This window comes from Gadus morhua, chromosome 16 (genome assembly GCF_902167405.1).
Source record: "Gadus morhua chromosome 16, gadMor3.0, whole genome shotgun sequence".
Taxonomy (NCBI): Eukaryota; Metazoa; Chordata; class Actinopteri; order Gadiformes; family Gadidae; genus Gadus; species Gadus morhua.
Genome location: NC_044063.1, coordinates 14,972,412 through 14,997,529, shown reverse-complemented (window position 1 = coordinate 14,997,529; position 25,118 = coordinate 14,972,412). Strand labels below are relative to the sequence as shown.

General features: G+C 47.2%; 1 protein-coding gene across 2 annotated transcripts in view; it reads left to right on the top strand.

The window, feature by feature from the left end:
- Window positions 1–24,442, top strand: part of inppl1a (inositol polyphosphate phosphatase-like 1a) — a 30,122-nt gene extending 5,680 nt beyond the window's left edge. Inside the window, exons 2-27 of one of the 2 annotated variants that reach the window (XM_030381156.1) lie at window positions 1,117–1,180; window positions 2,511–2,658; window positions 3,023–3,104; window positions 5,162–5,308; window positions 5,562–5,652; window positions 6,153–6,242; window positions 9,476–9,574; window positions 11,098–11,248; window positions 12,475–12,581; window positions 13,312–13,414; window positions 13,895–14,091; window positions 14,822–14,939; window positions 15,205–15,301; window positions 15,506–15,644; window positions 15,859–15,958; window positions 16,212–16,300; window positions 16,724–16,805; window positions 16,937–17,026; window positions 17,208–17,321; window positions 17,857–18,033; window positions 18,468–18,623; window positions 19,253–19,337; window positions 19,481–19,573; window positions 19,758–20,499; window positions 21,273–21,406; window positions 21,785–24,442. In XM_030381156.1, coding sequence (XP_030237016.1) covers window positions 1,117–1,180; window positions 2,511–2,658; window positions 3,023–3,104; window positions 5,162–5,308; window positions 5,562–5,652; window positions 6,153–6,242; window positions 9,476–9,574; window positions 11,098–11,248; window positions 12,475–12,581; window positions 13,312–13,414; window positions 13,895–14,091; window positions 14,822–14,939; window positions 15,205–15,301; window positions 15,506–15,644; window positions 15,859–15,958; window positions 16,212–16,300; window positions 16,724–16,805; window positions 16,937–17,026; window positions 17,208–17,321; window positions 17,857–18,033; window positions 18,468–18,623; window positions 19,253–19,337; window positions 19,481–19,573; window positions 19,758–20,499; window positions 21,273–21,406; window positions 21,785–21,878 — 3,589 coding nt within the window. In that variant the 3' untranslated portion in view covers window positions 21,879–24,442. The remainder of the gene's footprint in view (window positions 1–1,116; window positions 1,181–2,510; window positions 2,659–3,022; window positions 3,105–5,161; window positions 5,309–5,561; window positions 5,653–6,152; window positions 6,243–9,475; window positions 9,575–11,097; window positions 11,249–12,474; window positions 12,582–13,311; window positions 13,415–13,894; window positions 14,092–14,821; window positions 14,940–15,204; window positions 15,302–15,505; window positions 15,645–15,858; window positions 15,959–16,211; window positions 16,301–16,723; window positions 16,806–16,936; window positions 17,027–17,207; window positions 17,322–17,856; window positions 18,034–18,467; window positions 18,624–19,252; window positions 19,338–19,480; window positions 19,574–19,757; window positions 20,500–21,272; window positions 21,407–21,784) is intronic. The other variant, XM_030381157.1, reaches the window with a different exon arrangement.
- Window positions 24,443–25,118: the final 676 nt, after the last annotated feature.

Sequence of the window (25,118 nt, the reverse complement as noted above, 5' to 3'; positions counted from 1 at the left end):
GCCATGGGCGGGTGAATGATTTGCAAAGCATTTGGGTGGCCATCGTGACCAGAAATGCAATGTCTAATGGTGTCTTGTCGTCAGGTACATTATTTGTATATTGAGAGGGCCTGGAACTGAAGTTTAACGTGTATTAGGTTTCATATTGTTAATTGATGCAACGTTGAGATCAGCCTCTCCTCATTATCCTTCCCCCAACGTTCATTATATTTCTCTAGCACAACCCCCCAACTCCCAAACGCACACCTTCAGCTGGGTGGTGTTCTTACAGTAACCACATCTAGTCCCCAATCTCTCCCCAGCAAATAGCAGAGCTACTTCGAGAGCGTTTTATTTTCATTGTTTATTAGTCTATGCTTTATAATGCAACAACTAAAATGCGGCCGAGTGACTCAACGATCTACCAAAGTTATTCAGCTTCGAAACAACTAAATCTTAAACTAAATCTCACAAACACACCCACACCCACAACTACAACCACATGCGCACAAACACACACATACACATGCAAATACAGGATGCAGTGGGGTTTTGCATGTGCAATGCAGCCATCCGCCGTTACGGTTGGTCCTAATGTGTGCACCCGCGTCACAACCATACTGAGCTTGTTGTGCTCTCTGTCCTATCATCCAAGATATTCATTTCTTCAGGCTCATAGAACCACAGATCTACTAGTACTAGATAAGTGTCCAGAGGTACTTGGCACCTTGTAATTATGAGAGGGTTTTAGTTCTAGATAGTTTCATATTCAACCCACGTTTATATATATATATATATATATATATATATATATATATATATATATACATACATAAAAATCAGGCACTTTCATGTTCTCCGGTCATTTTATTTGTCTCTTTTCTTCTAATGTACCATTACAATACCAGGCAAACACGTGCCTGCTGTCATGATAGACAGTAACAGGTTGATACCTCCCCCCTACCCCCACGCATGCACACACACACACACACACACGCACACGCACGCGCGCACGCCGACAAACTGTCCCTCACTACTAACACTAACACAACCCACACACATCATAAAGGAATTTCCATGAAGGCCCGATGGAACAATGACCTCATGTTTTTGTGTCTCCTTTGGGTTGCTCTCCAGGTTTCAGAAGCATGTCCACACATACCGGATCCTCCCAGATGAAGAGGGCTTTCTAGCTGTCCAGGTATAACACACAGATGTAACACGTACACAGACACACACACAGCCAATTGCTAGAACTGTTGTCTGTGGTCAAGCTTTTGAACGTAAGGACAACCACTTTAAACAAGGCATTTGGTAGATGCGGCAATATCACTTCTTCATCAGTGCCAGATAAGTCTCCACGGATACGTCTTCTTGATAAGTCATGCGCATGCTCACGCTGTTTTGCTGATGGTGTTGTGTCTGTGGGACCCAATCACACACTGCCTTGTGAGACTGCTCTGCATCTCTGTGGCCTCCTCATCGGGTCACACTAGTGGTGGGCGTGGCTGTCTGTCTGTCTGTATATATGTGGGGTAAATGTAAGTGTATTACAGTGTGCACAGAAAAAATAGCACGCTTTAGTAGCAGCAGGCATGTGCTGATGTTTGTAGTACACACACACACACACACACACACACACACACACACACACACACACACACACACACACACACACACACACACACACACACACACAGCTGTCTCATTGTGCTTTGTGCCCAACAGCTGTGAAGTCCCCCCCAGTTCTTTTTGCACACACACACACACACACACACACACACACACACACACACACACACACACACACACACACACACACACACACACACACACACACACACACACACACACACACACACACACACACACACTGTCCTTAATCTATCTATGAACCACCACCAGCAGCAGCACCTCGCCCTGCCGCCCCAGTGCAGGCGTATGTCGGAGCAGCTTGTGATGATGTCTGGGTGAAGCCACAGTCCTCCCTTAGTCACAAGCCTTTAAAGCGCCTCTGGCTCCACTTGGGCTGGATTGGCTTGCACGCCACGTACAGCCCCAAAAGCCCACTGTAGTGTTCAAGGCCTGAGGAATGTCATGGCAACTTTTAATGTTTTGTTTTCATAATCAGGATCACGATTTACTTCAATCAGGTTGTGATATTTCTATGTTATCGCTAAGGTAAAAAACAAAAAAGTTTTTTTTTGTATGACTATTTTGATCTCTCATTCCATTTAGTTTTTAATCTCTTTATTTCATCATTGACTTTTCATCTCTTTTTTTATTCTCTCTCTCTCTCTCTCTCCCTCTCTCTCCCTCTCTCTCTCTCTCTCTCTCTCTCTCTCTCCCTCTCTCTCCCTCTCTCTCTCTCTCCCTCCCTCCCTCTCTCTCTCTCTCTCTCTCTCTCTCTCTCTCTCTCTCTCTCTCTCTCTCTCTCTCTCTCTCTCTCTCTCTCTCTCTCTCTCCCCCTCTCTCTCTCTCTCTCTCTCTCTCTCTCTTTTTCTATCTCTCCCTCCCTCCCTCCCTCTCAGACGTCTCAGGGTGTTCAGCCGAAGCGGTTCAAGACCCTGCCAGAGTTGGTGCTGCTGTACCTCCAGCCCAGCCAAGGTCTGGTCTCCACTCTGCTCTACCCTGTGGACAGAGAAGAGAGTGCACTCAGCGATGACCGGGACTATTCAGGTGCATACTAATACTCTCTCCCTGTTCCATCAACTGTGCAAGTATCTTTATCTCTCTTTCTCATCTCTCTTTGTGTATGTCTGACTCTGTTCTCTCTCTTGCTCTCTTTATCTCACTCTAAATTTCTCATGTCTCAGTGTCTCCTTCTCTCTCTCCATCTTGATCGTTCTCCCTCACTCTGTCTTTCTCACTCACACACACACACACACACACACACACACACACACACACACACACACACACACACACACACACACACACACACACACACACAGACACACACACACACACACACACACACACATTTACTTCCTGCGCGCTGCAATTGATCCCGAGATGTTTAATTTCCGCGTCCCTTTGACAGATGGGGAGGATGAGAAGCCCCCCCTCCCACCCCGCTCTGCTTCCACTTCCACCCCCACTGGACCAGAAACACCCACTGAGAGGTATCCCCACCCCCTTCAAAAACACACCAATGACATATTTTGTAAAGAGATACCTACCTGAGATGAGTTGTTGCATAGGTGCCGTTGTGTATCTGCTAGTGAAAGATTTTGTGGTAAAGAAAACATTGGTAATATGCTAAGCATAGAAGTCAGGCTGTGTAGCAACACAGGCCATGCGATGGTGGGGGCATGGTGAATGAATGATGAATGATGAATGATGAATACACCTTTGACATGTCCTCGTTTCACTCACACACACATTGTCATTCATTTTCATCAATGTCTCTCTGTTTCTCTACCTCTCTCTCGACCCCTCGCACATTCTCTCACTCTCGGCTGTCTCCATGCATTCACAAGTCTTCCGTTCTGCCGGAGACACCCCTCTCTGAAGGCAGACACCACATCCTGTTGAAAACCACATTGCACAGATAATAAAGGGCCTGTTGGAAGGGGGTTTGTGTGGGTGTGTATTTTTGTGTTGGCTTGGTAGATCTGCCTTCTTTATGGCATGTGTTTGGCCCACCAAACCTCTCCCTTTGGGGAGCCTTAAGTTTACAAAGATTGAATACCATCACCACACCGGCCAGAAGCTGTTCCCTTATCAGATAGCCCTGCTGTAGGCTGATGATGTTACTCTTTTATGGAAATTGATGAACTGGCGACAATATGCTTGGGCCTAAAAAAAAAAAAGTTTGGTTCCTGTTGGTTGTCAGTTGAGGTCATGCGTAGGTAGGGAATTTATTTTATTTTTTTATTTTATTTTTTCCAGCGGCAGCGAATGATAGGTAGGTTGTTTTCATTTAAAAACGAGAAAATTCGCTCCTCCTTGTACAGAATGAAGAGGTGCTGTACCAAAACGTAATTATAGTTTGCATCAAAAAAAGTTTTTTTTTTATTTTTTTTTATTTTTTTATAAAGCTCATAAAATAATTTGGGTCGCACATAAATTGACAGGGTCGGTCGGAAACCGGAACCAAACAATTTTTTTTTTAGGCCTTGTGAAACGAACCGTAGCTGACAAAGCAACTTTTGCTGTGTGTTTGTGTGTGCAAGCCTGTGTATGTGTGAGCGTATGGCGGACACACATATGCACGCACACACATACTGTGTGTTTATGCATGCGTTCATGCTTGCTTGTACATATATGTGTGTGTGTCTATGTGTGGGTCTGTCTGTTCTGTCGATTATCGATGCCAAAACACAAGTTTTGGCACAAGTTTTAAGGACGGCCAGAAACTGCATAACAAGATGATCATTAAGAGATCAAGTGTGGGGGTGAATCAAGGGGCTGAAACGTTATTTTTTTTTATCAGGGGGGAAATGTAATATCTTGGAGTAGGGCCTATGTGCTGTATTTAATGTTAAAGCTTTTTATTTTGGCATCATGCAATACTATTGGTGTATATGTTCCGATGGATATGGATTTTTGTGTGTTAATGAAGGCTAACTGTAAGTTTGATTGTCCATATATGCAAACATATTGTGTGTCTATAGAGGTTGGTTGCTGCTATGGCCCCTGTGTTCTCTAGAATGCCCACTACAAATGTATCTCAAGGGAGAGATTAAGGGCTTATCCAATCTAAATCAATGTTAATATAAGTGGGTCGGACTGTCAGCGTTTTTTTTCAGGCAGTGGCTGAGTCTGATTTTTGAAAGAGGAAGTTGAAGGGTTTGGAATTCCTGACTCCACAGATGCACTTTATACATGCTAAATATAAAACACGCAAAATTTCTATGGCTTCCAGCGATTATTTATTTCTGCTCTGAAGGTAAATACAGTAACCGAATCCTTTAAAAAGTCCTGGAGTTGCTCCACTTTTTGGTACAACATACGCCCACATATCTCTTAAGTGTAAATGTCTCCATCTTAAAAGTCTCTGTCAGTGTGGAATTTCCTTACAACAGAAACAACTCACGACTGAGTTCTTTCTCTGATTGTTGTTTGTATTTGTAATCAGATTGTCAATGTCTGAGGACCTCTCCAAACTTATATTGTTATGTTTTTTCGAGTTGACTTGCATTCACACTTTGTCTGCCTCTGTCTCTGTATGTGTTAGCCCTCCGGCGGCTAACGGTCTTAGCACCATTTCCCATGAGTACCTGAAGGGCAGCTATGCTCTTGACCTGGAAGCAGTCAAGCAGGGGGCCTGCGCCCTGCCCCACCTCAACAAGACCCTGGTCTCTTCCTGCAAGCGCCTCAACGGGTGAGCCAACGGCGGAAACACCCAACGTCTACATGCAGAGCAGACTTAGGGATGCAACGCAGACTTAAATAGAAGAAGAGTGGGTGTTATTACTTGACCTGAGCAGGTAGAGCATTAACCAGTCAGGATATAGAAAAAAAAAGTATATATATATTTCAACAAAAATTATTATTTATTTTCATTATTCAGTCATATGAACCCACTGAACTCATTCCCGCTCCTCCTCTCACACTCACATGTTGCCCTCCAACAGGGAGGTGGATAAGGTTTTGTCTGGCCTGGAGATCCTTTCCAAGGTCTTCGATCAGCAAAGTGCCTTCATGGTCTCCAAGATGATCCAACAGGTAGGCCATGTAGAATATTACTTACTTTTCCCATGATATTTCAAACTTCTATGTCTTCTGATATTATGAGAGGAAGTCAGAAACCGGTTGGTCTGAAACGAGTCAGAAAAAGAGTCGCAAACTAGGTCTCTTTGTTTTCTGTGTGTGGGGTCACGTCTGTGTGCTATCACGCTTTAGTTTAGCTTCCCCATATGCTAGTATGACACACACACACACACACACACACACACACACACACACACACACACACACACACACACACACACACACACACACACACACACACACACGCACACATGCCTATGGGGTAGGCCATAGGCATGCGTGTGTGAATCACGAGGCCACTGCAGGTCCTTGGAGTTTGTGTGTGTTTCTCTTGTTTTCCTCTTTGCCATAATGCACATCTTACTTTCCGCCTAAACAGATTTCTTCTATTTTATCTCTTTCCTTCTCCTCATACACCATCCATCAGATGTTTGTTTATATTTTCTGTCCACCAGTCTGTGAATCAGGGTGGAGACCAGGAGCTCGAGAACCTTGTGACCAAACTGGCCATCCTTAAAGACCTGCTGTCGTCCATAGAGAAGAAGGTACACGGCCAGATCCTGACCTTTGCCTGCACCCTCTCTCCCTTTTGCTCTCTCTCAGAGACATTTTTCATTATCTCTCAGTCTCTCCAGCTCAGTCATACAGGCACACAAATGTAGAGGTTGTTGGTTCAAGGTCCAGGATTGTTTGTTTGTGACACCAAAGCCTATAATCTATCAAGGAGGACAATCTAAAATAGTGAATCGTTATTCGCTGTAATCTTCCCCTTTACGAAATCCCAAATCAAAGTTATTATTTTCATCCCGTCCACTGGTCGACTTAAAGAGGCGGCTGTAAGATGTTTAAGATCGTGTTTGAATTATTAGAATTTAAGAAAAACATACCAATCAGGTTGTCAATACTTTCGAATGCTATCCACAGCGCCATGGCCCGTTGTTCCAAACTAGTCTAGTCAAACCTATTCTCCGTCCGTGTCGTCGGTGGGGCCGAGCTCCAGTGAGTGTACATAGCTGAGATACCTCTCCCTCTCCAAACTCCACCTCTGCACCACGTCTGTCAGGGCAGGCCACTGGCTGATGACATACGGCCTTCCTGCTCGCCCCTGTGTCCCCTCTGCCGTAATTCTGTCACCGGACTGTCCAAGTGGACAAGTATGGCAAGTCGAGGGGAGATGACCTTGGGAGGTCTTTGTTGTGGGGGGGGGGGGGGGGGAATTCCATCCCTCTTATAGCCATTGAAATAACCCTGGAAAGTTCTACATGTAATATGTTTTACATTTTATGATAATTATGCTCTAGGTAGTAACGGCATTGATGTCCTTGTGAAGCTGGAAGATTGTGCAACAGTAGATTACCAACCAATTGTTGTAATTTCAATATTTCAATTATCCTAATTACCCTTAACATACCAAGCATTTGAGGTCGACAAACCATTCTCGACCCTTTTGAATCTCAGAGGGAAGGAAATGCCCTCACCCCCTCCCCCCCCTCACCGCTAAATGTGTCCAACTCCACTCCGCCACGGCTCTTCCTAGAGCACATCCAGGAAAAAGGAAATGGTGCCTTTTGTTTTCTTTACACAATCCCGACACAGTGGTTTGTTTGGGCGGATGACGAGCTTTCCGTCACACAGACTCAGGCAGAGTCTCGCGGACGTGCGGACGCAGAAAGTACGAATCTGGCCGTACAATAGCTCACGGGCCACTGTCTCTGGCCCCCGCTGAGGATCTCTGTTGATCCCATAACTACCATACGTCTAAGGGCCTTCTCTCTTCTCCTTTGCGCCATCCTTTTCATGCACAGTGTTTGTGTATGGAGCACCCCTGCTAATGTTCATACTCCAGCACCGTGTGTTACAGATTAAGATAATATAATATGAACTAGAAAGTGCATTTCCTGCATAAAATGTGGTGAGTGCTGTAGTACAAAGTGAGGTTGAAAATATTTTTTAATAAAGCCACATAGATTAAGACATAAAGAAACGTTAAATGGCTTAAATCAAGTGAAGAAAAAAACAAAGTTCAAAAGTCTTAATGAAGTAAACAATGTAAACATGCACACCATTTAAGAAAAAGTAACACTGCACACTGCTGAACGTCCTGGCGCTCCAGTGTCAACGTAAATCAATTAGACCAACTGAAAACGAAGCCGGTATGAAACGAAAACAAGAGTTAAGTATGTAACTACGGTTCTATGAATTCTGGATGACTGCCAGAGGCAGTGCTTAACACTTGATGTTATCCATCGCGCATTGCACAGGTCGAGTATTTAATATCAACAAAGTCACACATGACCCGGGATGACGTTGGGCCGCCCGTCTATATAAGCCCACGTCACTCTCCAAGATGTCCCTTCAGAATCTTCTCGCAAGATTCCGAGTGACAGAGAACTCTGGCGGTCATCCAGAATTCATAGAACCGTAGTTACATACGTAACTCTCCTTCTATTTCATTCTTACTGACCGCCAGAGGCAGTGCTTAACATTGGATGACTATTACCAACGTAGTCACGAGGAATCCTGTACCCACCGGAAGGCCCTGAGGGTTCCTGAAAAACAGCTGCAGCCAATGCGTGGTGAGCAGCTACATTGACCGTGTAAAATCGGGCAAAGGTGCACGCTGAAGCCCAGGAGGCCGCTGCACAAATCTCCCTTAGAGGCACTCCTCGTAGTGCTGCCCAGGAGGTGGAGACACTCCACCTCCTGGGAGTTGTTAAGAGGCAAAGGCAGTCCTCTTGACTTGTATGACCTCCACCACCCACTTGGAAAGCCTTTGTCTGGGCAGCGCTTGCCCCTTCCTCGGGCCCCCGTAGCAGACAAACAGGCCATCAGACTGGCAAACACCAGCAGTTTCCTGCATGTAACATCTCAAGGCTCTGACCGGGCAGAGTAGTTCTGCTGAACTAGCTTCCTCATCCGGTGGTTGTGAGGGGCCATAAGCTGCTAGCTCTATGACCTGATTATAGTGGGCCGAACCCAGTCTCTTTTGAAAAAAAGATGGGTTAGGCCACAGTGCCACCTCTGTGCCGTCTGAGTTCCAGCGTATAGACTGTTCACTCACTGACAACGCATGAAGCTCACTCACACCCTTGGCTGACGCCATCGCTAGAAGAAAGGCAATCTTTGCCGACAGCCATTTCAGTGGCGCCTGATCCAGGGGCAGACGGAGGGCTCCAAGTACCAGAGGTGGGTCCCATGAGGGAACCTTGACAGCCCGTGGGGGGTCTCTCTGCTGGGCTCCTTTAAGAAATCGGGTCACCAAGGAATGAGACCCCACCGTCTGGCTATCAACCTTAATGTGCCTGGATGAAATGGCAGCCACATAGACCCTTAAAGTGGAAGTAGATAGCTTCCTTTCAAGTAAGGAATCACAGTTCTATTTCATTCTTACTGACCGCAAGAGGCAGTGGTTAACACTGGATGTTATCGATCGCGCATGCGCAGGTCGAGTATTTAATATCAACAAAGTCACACGTGACCGGGGATGACGTCGGGCCTCCCGTCTATATAAGCCCAAAGAAATCTGAAGAGAAGCGCACGATTCCAAGCTATGCTGAACTTTTTTACAATTTGAATGGAGACTCTAGGTGAAAAATTGAGGAAGGAGATAGGTCCCAAATTTTGTAGAGAATAATAAAGAGGAAAGAAAGAATAAACTTACGAAGAACAATAGTTGAGCGCTGCATGCAACACTCACCTAATTACCGGTTTATATAGAATATATTGTACGGTATCTACAATTATGTTTTTTTTTCTTTTTCTTCTTCTGTCTCCGCAGGCTCTCAAAGCACTCCAGGAAATGAGTTTGACGTCTCCTTGCTCTCTGCCTCCTCTCTCCACACGCCAAAGCAAAGCCATCCCTGTACAGGCCTTTGAGGTACACACGCATGCTCACACACACACATTCACACATCATATTTGATGTTCAATGTTGTGGGCTGCTGGTCTTCTGCTTTGATACTTGCGGTGCATACAGATTATCAACAAACCCTCAAAATATATATTGAAACTGAATGAATGTCAAGTACTTGTGTCTCGCTTGACAAGACGTTACTACCAACGTGCTGGCGGTAAGCTCCATTTACACAACAGTCATCCCAAGTCAATCAGAGTTTAAACTAGGCAAGGAGGTCATCAATTCCTCCACATTGTACGGGGACCTTTTTCAGTGTGCGACAACACCCAAACAACACCCGAGGAAAGTACTTCTGAGGCACAGTAAATAGAAATCAGCCTTTGGTCTCAACTGTTCCTCTCAACAGTTCAGTCAGTTGACTCTAGTTGCTCTTCTAGTTTGATACCCAGGGGCCAAACCCCCGATTGACAAATATCCTCTCAACCACTTCCACGCTGGTATGTTGTTGTCCCTCTCAATTAATTGCATCTCCACAGACACACACAGACACACACACACAGTGTGGCACTGAGGCAGTGTGCCTGAGATGAACCCATTTATTGTTGAAGTGTAGGATGAACCTCCCCCCCTCACAGAGGAGCCGTTAGTGAGTCATGTGAGCACAAGGACTACCAAAAAGTGCTCTTCACAAAGAAGATGCACTTTTAGCCTCCCCCTCCCTCTGTGTCTGTGTTAGTGTTTGTTCGCAAGCAATGCTGTGTCCTTGTGTGGATGTGATGACACCTGGAATCAATGACGGGGAAAAGAACATCGACGCAGTTGCAACATAAAGGAAGGGTATGGTGGAGGGTATGGTTACTGCGTTAAAATGAACTTGTACAAGGAAAGACAGACAGAGAATGAGCACCAAGAGGAGGACATGAGAGATGCGATTAGTCATTACGGTATGTTCCTCTGATTTGCCACTGACTTCCTGTTTGCACAGGAAGTGGTGGTGGGGTGAAGAGCAAGAGAAAGGTGGCAAAAAGTACATTTGTTTAATAATTAGTTTAAGCCGAAATCCAATTTGAATAGGACTTTTTATATATTTTTAGATTAAGATATGATGTGACGAGGTTCAAAACCTGTCCAACCATAAATGATTCTGTGGTTCTGCTAAGATGCCCCCTGGTGGGGAGGCCATGGTATGCCCTGTAAACGCATGGAAAAGCTCTATACCCCTCTCTCTTATCTCTTATCTAAAGGGTGTGTTGGTCTGCCTGTGGGAGTGGGTGTGTGTGCATGTTCTCTGAAAGTTTTTATTATCACCAAACCATGCTTCATGGAGTTTGGCTGCTATCCGGGGGCCAGCCTTATTGTTGGGGAATGAACAGAAGCTGATCATAGTGTGTGTGTGTGTGTGTGTGTGTGTGTGTGTGTGTGTGTGTGTGTGTGTGTGTGTGTTTGGTGTGTGTGTGTGTGTGTGTGTGTGTGTGTGTGTGTGTGTGTGTGTGTGTGTGTGTGTGTGTGTGTGTGTGTGTGTGTTTATTTCCTCACCAACACAGGTGAAGCTGGATGGCTGTTTGGCAGAGCTGGCCAAGATAGGGAAGAGCCAGAAACACACTCTGTCCGTCGACGTGGAGGGAGGGAGACTGGTGGTGATGAAGAAGGTGAAGGACAGCCAGGAGGACTGGACCCCCTTCACCCACGACAAGAGTGAGTAACGACACTCACGTACACACCCGCTCACACCCACACATTCACATTGCGAGTTGCTTCTGTGTTTTCAACCTGGATTTCAGTTATACTTAGCGTTGCAAACTTTATTGTCAATCAAAGAACATTGTACGTCTTTGCCATGTTTCAATGGTACTATTACTATTGACTATTAGACAACAGTTCGTTCCGACCAAGGTATTTGATTGGACAAGAGGCATTCAATGAGGGCTGATATAGAGTATAAGAGCACTGGGACTTTTAACTATAGGCAAGGCAAGGCAACTTTATTTTTTATAGCAATTTTCATACACAAGGCAGACTCAAAGTGCTTCACATATAAACATTGTCATACCATAAAATATAATAATAGATAAAGAAAAGAAAACATATGCAAAGAAATGAGTAAAATAGAAAGTGCAATGGATTTAAGATCAGATCAACAGTCTCTCTGGTATCCACGTCGGGACACCAACCCGACCTATAGGAATTTGGTATCCACATCGCGACTCCAACCCGACCTAAAGGAACTTGGTCCTTTCTCTGGGACTCCAACCCGGATTCTAGTCAATTTCTATTCTAGGACTCTAATTCTATTCTAGGACTCTATACTAGGACTCTAACCCAGATTCTAGGACTCTAACCCAGACACACGTCAGGACTCTAACCACGAACCAAAGGCCTTATTCTGGGACTCCAACCCAGACAGACGTTGGGACTTTTACCCAGACAGAACTCAGGCCTTTCTCTGGGACTCCAACCCGACCTAAAGGAACTTGGTCCTTTAGGCTTTACAGATGTTCTAATAACCGTTAATGTTATCAATGGTCTTTATGTACATTAGATAGCTAGTGTGTTTATGTGTTGCTTGGCAACAGTTCAGTCCCAGTCCAGTTGCAGATCTATTTGTGTTGGCGGAGCCAAATAAATCATTAAATAAACAAACAGATCATAATCTGTTGTTGCTTATTACTGTTAACTAATAATTGGTGCTTGTAGAACTGTTGTACAAAAGCAATATCACTCCCGAGGTCAGTGCTCTCCTGTGATATTGCTTAATTGATTGCTCCCTTTGTCAATTTATTTTTTTAAATATACAACGCTCCCTCTGGCTCCATGACCACCACCCCATGGTTCTCTCTCACTCTCTGTACGTGCCTCCCTCTCTCTTGTCCCTCCCGCGCTCCCTGTCCCTGATCTGCTCGCCCTCTCTCTGTGTGTGCCAGTCCGTCAGCTGATCAAGTCACAGCGGGTCCAGAATAAGCTGGGCATTGTGTTTGAGAAGGAAAAGGACAAGACCCAGAGGAAAGACTTCATCTTCGCCAGTGCCAAGGTATGTGCATGACACGCACACACACACACACACACACACACACACACACACACACACACACACACACACACACACACACACACACACACACACACACACACACACACACACACACACAGGGCGCATGTATACTGTCATGCAAATACATGTTATAGTGTAATACATTTACAATTGTGTTCACTAACATATTATCGACAAACACTTTTTTTTACTTACAAATGCATGTATAGAAACTACCGTGTGTGTGTGTGTGTGTGTGTGTGTGTGTGTGTGTGTGTGTGTGTGTGTGTGTGTGTGTGTGTGTGTGTGTGTGTGGTTGTGTGTGTGTTTGTGTGTGAGAGAAGTGACGGGAAGGACCTGCATATTTGTTGCACATAATAGCGGAGAGGAAGCTGTACAATCTTCGCATGAAGACATTGGTGCAATTTGATATAGTTTAAAACAATGCTTTCCTAAGGGTCTGTTATTAAAAGAGAACAGGTTCAAAAACATAGACGGCTGCCTTTGTTAAATATTTCTAAAGTGTAATAGGTGTAATGATTCAATGGGATTTAAAGTTGAATTCTTGATGTAACTGAATTGATTCCGAAGAAAAAGTCTTTCTGTCCCTTTAATGTAATGTAACTTAGTGCTCATGCTATCAAGTCTTTTCCAGCTGACCGTTATTGATGTCTGTGTTTCTCAATCCCCGCCATCTGACATCATTACGCGTCGTTGTGATGTTTTTCAGAAGCGCGAGGCCTTTTGCCAATTGCTGCAGTTGATGAAAAATAAACATTCCAACCAAGACGAGCCAGACATGATTTCAATCTTCATTGGCACCTGGAACATGGGTAGGACCCACTCACCCACCCACTCACTCACTCACTCACTCACTCACTCACTCACTCACTCACTCACTCACTCACCTACTCACTCACTCACTCACTCACTCACTCACTCACTCACTCACTCACTCACTCACTCACCTACTCACTCACTCACTCACTCACTCACTCACTCACTCACTCACTCACTCACTCACTCACTCACCTACTCACTCACTCACTCACTCACTCACTCACTCACTCACTCACTCACTCACCTACTCACTCACTCACTCACTCACTCACTCACTCACTCACTCACTCACTCACTCACTCACTCACTCACTCACTCACTCACTCACTCACTCACTCACCTACTCACTCACTCACTCACTCACTCACTCACTCACTCACTCACTCACTCACTCACTCACTCACCTACTCACTCCCTGACATGACCCACGGCCGTAGTCAGAGACTCAACCAGAGGTATGAACCCCTCCCTAGGCTCGGTTCCTGCGCCCAAGGCCATGAGCTCGTGGGTGTTGTGTCGCGGCCTGGGCAAGACCCTGGACGAGATGACGGTCACCATCCCCCACGACCTGTACGTGTTCGGGACCCAGGAGAACTCCATGTGCGACCGCGAGTGGGTGGAGTCCATCCGCGCCGGCCTGAAGGACCAGACGGACCTGGAGTACAAGCCGGTGGGTCGGGGGTCCGGCTCGGGGGAGCTGAGTGGATGATGCTGGAGCGGCGGTAGCTCAGGAGGTAGAGCGGGTCGGCTGGTAACCGCGAGGTTGCTAGTTCAAGCCCCGGCTCCTCCTAGCGGAGTGTCGAGGTGTCCCTGAGCTTCAGATAAAAACGCTATATAAATGCAGTCCATTTACCATCTACCATATGCTGGGTCACACCACACTCTAGAAGGTTGATTGAGGTTGGTGTACACCGGTCGGACATGTGGCCAACAAGAAACGTCACCTGACGACGGCCAGCCATCACCAATGAGTATATTGCGCCCTGGCCTGGTGTTGCTATGGTGTGGTAGTTCACAAGCACCTAAAGATAAAGTTGGTTTCAAATGGTTCCTCTTTATTTTGTGGGGGGGGGAACTGTCCCCTCTTTCTAAAAAAAACAGTTACACTAAAATACCATCTGCTTATTTGCAGCGTGGGATCACCTTGGCTCCCGGTCCCCTCTCATTTTGTAAGGCTTCAAACAGAACAAGCTTTTCCCCGTAAAACAAAAAAGCTGTTCCATGTACATAGCACTGGTACATGGAACACAACACACAACACTTGGTTTCTATGTACGGAAGGTGAATCAACGTCAACGTAAAGTTTCCGTTAACCCTTGGTAGACTAGCCGAAACTGGCAGTGTCTGCCGAGCGTGCTTTGCCCCTGACCACACGCGCTCCTCTTCCTGTGCGATGACAGATCGCCGTGCAGACGCTGTGGAACATCAAGATCGCCGTGCTGGTGAAACCCGAGCACGAGAACCGCATCAGCCACGTGGGCGTGTCCAGCGTCAAGACGGGCATCGCCAACACCCTGGGTAACAACTGCAGTGCCATTCCCGCCCAAGCACAAGCACATGCGATCACACACAAACACACACACACACACCCACACACACACACACACACACACACACACACACACACACACACACACACACACACACACACACACACACACACACACACACACACACACACACACACACACACACGTGATGTGTTAAGTTTTATTCTTGGGGTTCTTGCTGATTCTTGCTGATTTTACAAAATACAAATTCATTGCTGCTGGTCGTTTCCTAGGTAACAAAGGGGCTGTAGGGGTGTCCTTCATGTTCAACGGAACATCTTTTGGGTTTGTCAACTGCCACCTGACCTCAGGGAATGAGAAGATTGCCAGGTATGCACCCATGCACACATACACTTGCACACACGTACACAGATTCAACCACCAGAACCAGAATTGTCTACATGCTGCACTGTTAAAATACAATCTAACCAGACTACCATTTCATGCTGCAAATAAGATCAGATTAAGAACATCTTAAAACAGGCGCTTCCTGAAGTCGATCCGCTATTTTGAATCCGTGGCTTTCTTCTATAGGAGGAACCAGAACTACCTGGACATCCTGCGACTGCTGTCGCTGGGCGACAAACAGTTAAGCTCCTTCGACATCTCACTGCGCTTCACACACCTCTTCTGGCTGGGAGACCTCAACTACCGGCTGGACATGGACATCCAGGTGGAGCACTCGCACCACACACACCAGTCAGAGTTATCCAGACCTTTGACCCACTGCCGCTTCAAGGAAATTCCCTTTGCGCCGTTCGAGTCTGTCTGCCACGCTCTCTTACTGCTGATGCTACGATGTTTACTTGATGATTCATCGCTTTCAATATGATTTTCTCCCGTGTGCGTGTGTGTGTGTGTGTGTGTGCGTGTGTGTGTGTGTGCAGGAGATCCTGAACTACATCAACAGGAAGGAGTTTGACCCCCTGCTGAAGGTGGACCAGCTCAACCTGGAGAGGGAGAAGAACAAGGTGTTCCTCCGCTTCGGTCAGTACACCCGTCTGTCTGTCTGTCTGTCCATTCCTCTCTTCTCAGTTGTTGCGCAATATACAGGAGCTTATATCCCCCATCGCTATGTGGCTCATGTGACACCCAGTTTGGCAGTTTGTCAAACAAAAGGTTTCCACGTCGTTACCACGTCATAAACAGGAACCAGAGCAAACACTGGCCGGGCACGTTGTTTCGGTGCTCTCTGGAGTCGAAGCGTGTAATTAGAAGCTGGTTGTGTGAAACCCTGCAGTGGAAGAGGAGATCTCCTACCCGCCCACCTACCGCTACGAACGGGGCTCCAGGGACACCTACGTCTGGCAGAAGCAGAAGGCCACCGGGGTGGGTCCGCAGTACACACGCACACGCATACGCACTCGCACTCCAACCATCTCCCTCCAGCAGCCACACCCGACAGGTGGCCCGGGACTGGGGTCATGACCACGGTATGGTGGCGCGGTCTACGCCGCTGTGTGGAGCCAGAGGCCAGGGACGTCCCCTTAAAACGATGTCACTGTTTTGTACTGAGTCTCCTGTTATAAAAGCACTTTATAGCTTTTCAAAGATGCTATCAGGATAAAGTTTTTATTATTACTATTATTATTGCTATTGCTATATAGCAATAGCAATATAGCTATTATTGTTTTTATTATGATTATTAATATGAAAAGGATGTTGGCGTACTAGCATCAACATTGTGTATCTTCTGTGTCTGTGTGTGTCTCTCTCTCACACCTCCATGCCTGTCCCCTCTCTGGTCCTCAGATGAGGACCAACGTCCCGTCGTGGTGTGACCGGATCCTGTGGAAGTCCTACCCTGAGACACATATCGTCTGCAACTCCTACGGTGAGACCCACTCTGCAGGATATCATATATATCACACCTTGTTTGTAGAAATGTAGCAGCAACAGTGCAGCACTGTGAGTCAGTTTGTAAAGCGATTTTTTTTGTTATATTCTCCCGCTGTGTCGTGTCAGGCTGTACGGATGACATCGTGACCAGTGACCACTCCCCAGTGTTCGCGACCTTCGAGGTGGGGGTGACGTCTCAGTTTGTCTCCAAGAAAGGTACATGGCTGAAATCACACGTCCCTTTTGTCTCAATGTCTCTTGATCCTTTAGGTCTTTCATAATCTGTTTGTCCGTGTGTCTGTATGTCTTACCCTTTCCTTTACTGCTAAACTTGCTGTTAACTGCGTGTCCAACCCATGGTTTCTGTTTCTTCCTCCTCATCTGTGGGGTTCCCCAGGTCTGCCCAAGACTTCGGAGCAGGCCTACATAGAGTTTGAGAGCATCGAGGCCATCGTGAAGACGGCCAGCAGAACCAAGTTCTTCATTGAGTTTTACTCCACTTGCCTGGAAGGTGAGGGCTGCAGAAACACACACCTATGTCCATGGGCTCTAAGAGGTTCAAGGGCACACCGATTTGCCCAAAAAGGAAAAGTGATAATGATCAAGGTTTAATCAAAGACCCCCCCACCCCTCAATGGGTTCCCTGGTGGATCAGGAAATGACGAATGATTGATTGTTGACTGTCTTCGTCTTGATCTGCATCACTCTCTCTCCCCCTCCCATTCTGTCCATCCCCAGGCCGTCAGTATGCTAGTGTGTTGTGCGTTCCCCTGCCCTGCACCTCCTCTGCCCCTTTTTGCCATGTTATGTTCAATATAAATGCCGTCTTATAACCTCCCTGCATCTCCCCCATGCTCCTCTTCTCCCACCTTCCTCCTTTGGTTCAACTAAACCTCACCTGACCACCTCTCTCTCTCTCCCTCTCCCTCTCTCGCTCTCTCTCTCTCTCTCTCTCTCTCTCTCTCTCTCTGTCTCTGTCTCTGTCTCTGTCTCTGTCTCTGTATGTGTGTGTGTGTTTCCCTCTTTTCTCTCACCACTCCCTACAGAGTTCAAGAAGAGCTATGAGAACGACACCCAGAGCAGTGACAACGTCAACTTCCTCCGCGTGGGCTGGTCCAATAAGCAGCTCACCACCCTGAAGCCCCTCCTCTCTGAGATCGAGTACCTGCAGGACCAGCACCTGCTGCTCACCGTCAAGTCCCTGGACGGCTACGAGTCCTATGGTGGGGTTACATTGCTGTGTGTGTGTGTGTGTGTGTGTGTGTGGTGACTGTGTGTGTGACTATGTAAGCAGAAGAATAGTATGTATGTATTTTTAACTGTAATTATTGTGTTATGAATAAATCGTATACAGAATAATTATTGTTACTCATTTAACTAAGTCCTTTCACTGTTGGTTTTGTGCAATTGCATACCTTGGAGGGAATGGGATCGAATATGTTAACCAATTATTGTGTTCTAAGGCATGTAAGGCATGATTGTATTGTGTCAGAGAGAGACTTGACGTGTGTGTGTGTGTGTGTGTGTGTGTGTGTGTGTGTGTGTGTGTGTGTGTGTGTGTGTGTGTGTGTGTGTGTGTGTGTGTGTGTGTGTGTGTGCGTGTATCTCCCTGTGTGTGTTCGTGCGTGCGTGTGCTTGTGTGTCTCTCGTCCCCCAGGAGAATGTGTGTTGGCCCTGAAGTCGATGATCGGCAGCACGCCGCAGCAGTTCCACACGTACCTGTCCCACCGCGGCGAGGAGACGGGCAACATCCGCGGCTCCATGAGGGTCCGTGTGCCCTCCGAGAGGATGGGCACCCGGGAGCGGCTCTACGGTAACAGGGCTGCCACGCACCATGTGACCCTGCGGAACGCGCTGCCATTGGTCCATTTAATAGCCCGGAATAAACCATTGAATAAATGTGTTGTGTATGAAGATAGAGTGTATATGGTGTGGAAGTAGTCCAGTGGTTAGGGGGTTTATTACCTAGTTGGGAGGTTCTGGGTCAAATATCTAACTGCTTTCTAATGATATGAATATACCAAAAAAAGCTGTTATTCAAGAGAGGCTTCCTGCTGAGCAAAGGGACCGTTTTTGTCATATCTGTGCTCAGATGAGCTACATTCTGAGCTGCGTGCTGAGCTGGGTTCTGAGCTGGGTTTATGAGCTGGTTCTGAGCTGGGTTTATGAGCTGGGTTCTGAGCTGGGTTCTGAGCTGGTTCTGAGCTGGGATCTGAGCTGGTTCTGAGCTGCGTTCTGAGCTGGGTTCTGAGCTGGGTTCTGAGCTGGTTCTGAGCCGGGTTCTGAGCTGCGTTCTGAGCTGGGTTCTGAGCTGGTTCTGAGCTGCGTTCTGAGCTGGGTTCTGAGCTGCGTTACTAGCTGGGTTCTGGGCTGTCTTCTGAGCTGGTTCTGAGCCGGGTTCTGAGCTGCGTTCTGAGCTGCGTTCCTGTGCTTGTGTTTCAGAGTGGATCAGTGTGGATAAAGACGACGCCGGTGGTCCCAAAGGCAAATCCACCCTGCTGCCCCGATCTGGACACGAATACGTCAAGTCTGTACACTCTCCTTTCATATTTCAATGAATCTATATCAATACTGATCAGAGCTGCTTATACTCCGAGCGTCACTGTGTGTTCCCGCTGGGCCTATGCTGTGCTCCTGCTGATGTGCGGTGTGGGGATGTGTGTTTGGAAGCAGGCCGTCGCAGGGCCGCAAGCCCCTAGGAACAGAGCTGGGGAGGGTCAGCGAGGAGGGGGAGAGGAACACCAAGGAGGAGACCGCTACTAGGTACACACACACACACACACACACACACACACACACACACACACACACACACACACACACACACACACACACACACACACACACACACACACACACACACACACACACACACACGCACGCGCACACACACACGCACACCCAAGACTTCCTCCTAATGCCACCGCTGTGTGTGTGTGTCTCTAAGGTCCAAGCAGCCAGAGTCTCCTGACGACCCGTCGTCGTGTAAGAACAGCTACAACAACCCCGCCTACTACATCCTGGAGGGCGTCCCCAACCAATCAGCCGCGGTGGCCATGCTTCCGGAGCTCCTCCCGTCCACTAGCCTCGCCAACGCCCCGGCGGCCAAACCCTCCGCCCCCTCGGCGCTGCCTCGCGCCAAGCCCGCCTCCGGCCCCTCCCCCGGGCCCCCGGGCTCCCGCAGCAGGCCCCCAGTGGGCCTCTCCGTCCGCACCATCAGCGAGGAGCCGTGCCCGGAGGAGGAGGGCGTGGTCCCGGGCCCGACCGCCGCCCCGGTGGGGAGCTCTCTGAACCGCCCGCCCCCGGACTTCCCCCCTCCCCCGCTGCCCAAAGGCGCCCTGGAGATGGCCGTGGAGGGCCCCTTCGCCAAGCCCCGCCCCCAATTCCCCGACCTGGCCGAGGTACGCATCACCCCCGTCGCCTCGGCGCCGTTCGCCCTGGGGGAGGGCTACCCGAGAGGAGGGGGGGGAGGGGGGGGAGGGGGAGGAGCTCTGGACGACCAGTCCTGCTCGGTGCTGCAGATGGCCAAAACCATGAGCGAGAGCGAGTTCTCTGGACAGCCCCCCCGGGCCCCCTCGGCCCCGCCCCTCATGCGGGGGCCAGTTCTGGGGCTGGGGCTGGACGTGTGCCGCACCTTCCCCCCGAGACACCCCATCCCAGAGAGTATCGCCGAGGACACGCCTGAGGAGGTAAATGTAGTAGCTAGTGCTAGTTAGCATAGCTGCTGAGGCAAACGCCCCTCTGTGTTGGAGTGAGACTGTGTATAAAAGGTGAAACTGACTTTAAACCGCTCTCTGTGGGAGTCAGACTGTGTATAAAAGGTTAAACTGACTTTAAACAGCTCTCTGTTGGAGTCATACTGTGTATAAAAGGTTAAACTGACTTTAAACCGCTCTCTGTGGGAGTCAGACTGTGCATAATAGGTTCAACGGACTTTCGATGTGCACGTTCGTGGAAGCTATGGCAGACCTTTTTCACACACAAAAAAGCACCTACAAAGAGATTAAGAACCTTGTATTCAAGTTTTTTGGTTTCAAAACTTGTGGGAAACTATTGATGGTGAATAACTTTGGCAGCAGCTAATACACTTGGGCGGCCAGCCGAGGTAGAGTCTGGGAAACGCTAAATGAGGACCCTACTGGATTACTGATTATTAAATGACTGACTGGAAGTCATGGGGTAAAGGAGATATGACGCCATTGACATGCAACCTCATGAAAATTTAACTAAATCTACTGATTTCTCTGGGTTTGAACACAGTTGAGAACAATTGCAAAATGTGAGTACAAAGCTCAACAAAATGTATAACCTGGGTCAAGTCCAATGTGCGGTTCCTGTCAGACACAACCAGAAGAATCATATGTTAAAACAACAAGTCCTGACATCCCCGCAAGTAAGACAACTACACCAGACTGGCCAGCAGAGCGTCCATTGACTGTGTTGTTTTTGGCGCCCTCTGCAGGCTCTTTGGGGCAGCAGCAGCTCGTCACTGTCGGTGGGAGAGTCCTCCGTCGGGGAGTGGCTCCAGAGGCTGGGCCTGGAGCGCTATGAGAAGGGCCTTCTGCACAACGGCTGGGACGACCTGGAATTCCTCAGGTGCAAATGCTTATAAACCAGCCCACGATTCAAAATGGATGGGTTTACACCAAGAATGTACACTACTTGAGTCAATTAGCAGACGCTTTTATTCAAATTCACTAACTGTGAATTCAGATGTATACAAGAAGCATGCAGAGGTCAGGCCTAATGTGCAACATATAGGCTGCAGACACGGGCGATCGAACACGCTTGCATGCACTTTTCTGTCTCAGATACATACATACATACATAAAATATTAGATATTTTACTGAAGTGATATCAAATTGCATTCTTATTAAACAAGGATGGTTTCCATAAATGATCTTTTTTCTCCTCTGTAATATCGTACCCACCGCCCGTCTAATCTGTGGTCCCCTCACACCGCTCTCCTCCAGTGACATCACCGAGGAGGACCTGGAGGAGGCCGGGGTCCTAGATCCCGCCCACAAGCACATCCTGCTGGAGAGCCTGAGGCAGCAGAACCAATGAGATTAAGCCTCCTCCAACGGGGGACCCTTGTCCATCTGGTAACGGCTAGGGCTCGAGCTGGGGCAACACGCCAGCTCCCAGAACCAGAGTGAACCGGACTGAGCTGGACTGGGTGTCAATGTGGGCCAGGCAATTGCACTTCGTTTCTTTTTTGTTCAGTGGACACGTGTTGAACCGATACCTTGTCCCCATCCCCCAGCCCCTGTCAGACAGGTGGCGGGGCTACCAATGACACGGGTTTTTGACCATTCACACATGGCGAGAGGCTGCCGACTTGAATCTCACTACATCTTACCCGAACCCCGACCCTCTCACTCTTCGCCGCCAAGCCTGACCTGCTGGAGTCGATACCCTGTGTGCTGAGGCTTATCCTGAGAAACGTAGCCTACCTCCGAGGATAACCGGGTCGAACGTTGAAGACCTTCAACCTGAGCGCAGCCATGAGTGAAGGGTTTGTCATCGGGAGAAAAAAACGGAACATCGTGCAACCCTGAGTCTGAAACCTCAGCCAACACCCCCTCCCCTCTCCTTCACCCCCACCCCCACTGAAGACCCTGAGTTTGTGACGTTGAGGACTCTGAATCCTCCAGGCCTGGCCTCTGGATGACTGATGAGCTGAGGGTGACCAGAGGCCAGGCCTGGCCCCCAGCCTAAGACTGGTCGTGGTCCGGGCCAGGCCTGAGGAGGGGCCTCCTCCCACACAGATAGAGCTACTGTAAACGATACCTTTTGATCCCGTTATTCAGATAGTGGAAATTTATGTCTGTTTTCTCTTTTTTTATTATTGATTCAGTGTCTCTGCATGTATTTATGGCCCAAAGTATTTTTTGTTCTGTTTTGTTTCCGTTTTTCCAAGATAAAGGGATTATTATTGAGCAAACAAACCAAACCATGACTGTGAGAGAATTGTAGAAGCTGTTTTATGTGCTAACGGATCTTCTTAAGGTCAAACACATTTCTTTTCACACAATGATAAGTTCCTCAGAAAACAATAATTGTATTTTGGCCAGAGAGGAATGATTAATCGTCTTTATGATTTAAAGATCAGTATAATCTTGAATCTACTTATTATTATTATACTTGCTGTTGAGTTCCATGATGTGGAGTTTTAGGCTTTTTAAGTCACCCTTTAACAGACTTTGAATTTAAGTAACTTGAATTTCATAATTGATTTACACAAGTAAAGGTTGGGTATGGGATTTGCGAAACGCCAGCAAATTTTGAAAATACACAACTCAAAAATATTCCTACCCACTCTCCTTCAACACTGACTGACTCCACCCATTCCAAGTACATGGACGCGCAATCATGCACGAGCGCGAACACAGATGCGCGAGAGAGAGCTATTATTAGGTAGTTAGCTAGCTCCAGTAGCTACCGCAGGATAACAAATAACAACAGACAGAAGCTTGCTCTGGGTCAAGAGCTTTGAGTTCGTGCACGAAGGGGTCATGCGCGGGGGGAGGGGGAGGGGGAGTGCAGTACGACCGTTTGATTGACGTACTTACTGTCCAATGCCACTCGGTGGGTCTGGAAATCATTGGCTGGAGTTTTTCGAGCCTTGCCGATTCCACAGATGATCATTTTTTGCAAAAATTGCCAAAAAAAGAGAATTCCATGCCCAACCTAAATGTTCTTGCAGTTGTTGGATTTGACCAACAGGTGGCGCCGCTAATCCAGAAACCTTCTCAATAGAGGTCAAAGTGGAACTGGAGGGAAATTAACGCAACCAAAACAAGATAACGGAAAGGATGCGTACTTAATAATTTACTGTTCGATTTTCTTTGTTTCACATGAATATGCGTTGCTAGTTAAGTCTTTCTTCAAGACGAAATATCCTGCCATTATTGCAATGAAAACAGAAGACTGAATCATGCTTTGTGTTTTCGAGGGACATAATCCATAACTACCTAGGTTGTTTCATCACAATTCTGTGATACTTTGGGTAAAATACACCCATAGTGTCCGCAATTCTTACCTTCCTTCTGTTATTTTTAAACCACACACACAACCTATTACATTCATCAATCTAACCTTACTTAGGATAACTTTGGTTAAGTGATTTAGTTCAGTGAGAGAGAGAGGTTTGTTTTCCTCAACTTGACATCCATTTGCTCTGGCCATCCTCTGTAGCAATAGGCCTTTGTTTTGTGATTGCAATGCAGTTTTGTTAAGTGCCTGTGTGTCATTGCATCTTAAGTTGCCATATAGAGAATATTTTTCCAATTGCTGTGTGTGTGTGTGTGTGTGTGTGTCTGTGTCTTCTGTGTCTGTGTGTGCTCTGTTCTCTCCATCCATTTTCTACACTGTACTGTTATAGCTCCTTGCTTGTACTTTAGTTGTTTTAACTTAATGAAAGTGACTGCTATGCGACGTTATTTCCCCCCCAAATAAAACCTAATGTTTGCTTCATCTAAACATTACTTAAATCTATTTGGTCTATTTTAAATTATTTGATGCATTCCCTGTGTCTACTTTTGCTGTTCTTTTTCTTTAAAAAACATTTGTAATCATTTAAAAATTGGGCCCATTAGTTATCTTTAATAAATAACAGTGCCCATCTCTCCCAAGATTGTGTGTCATGTGTTGTAGGCCTATAGTGGATTATTATGGAGGTGGTAGCCTATTATCTGTTCAGTCTGGCTATACACTAAACTCCACTTTTAGTGGTTTCATGGTTTTGTGACATTTGTAGGTCTCCTCAGTTCTATTCAGAGCCAATGTGTTGCTTTTACCAGTTTGGCTTTGTTGCTTTTGTATTCATGGTTGCAGCCATCCCTGGGTAAATCGAGCTGCCTGTTCCAAACTTCAACTTGTGTCAAGACCAATCACAGCTTGAGTGCCACACCAGACAAGTGATTGGCCAGCCCAAACTGTTAGGGTCTTCCTTCAGGCTCTCCTGGGCCAGCGGAGAACTGCTAACGAGAGTCACAAGACAAACTGGAAATCAAGTATACTTGAGGTCCAACCATGAGGAACCGATGGAATTTATTCTTCAGAACCGAGCAGCTACCATCTGCAGAAGCTGAATAACTGCCCTCAGGATTCCAAAAAGAACACATGAGGTGTGTCTCCATGGCTCCAATGCTGCTGACTAAGTCGCAGACAGCAAAGAGTTATGTAGATATCGAGGTTATGGATGGGAGAGGCTTTACGCCTGAACCATCTGTCCAATTCTACTAAGTGATGTCGGCCAGACACGCAGAGATGCATGCCTCTACCTTGATTTCAGACCATTAA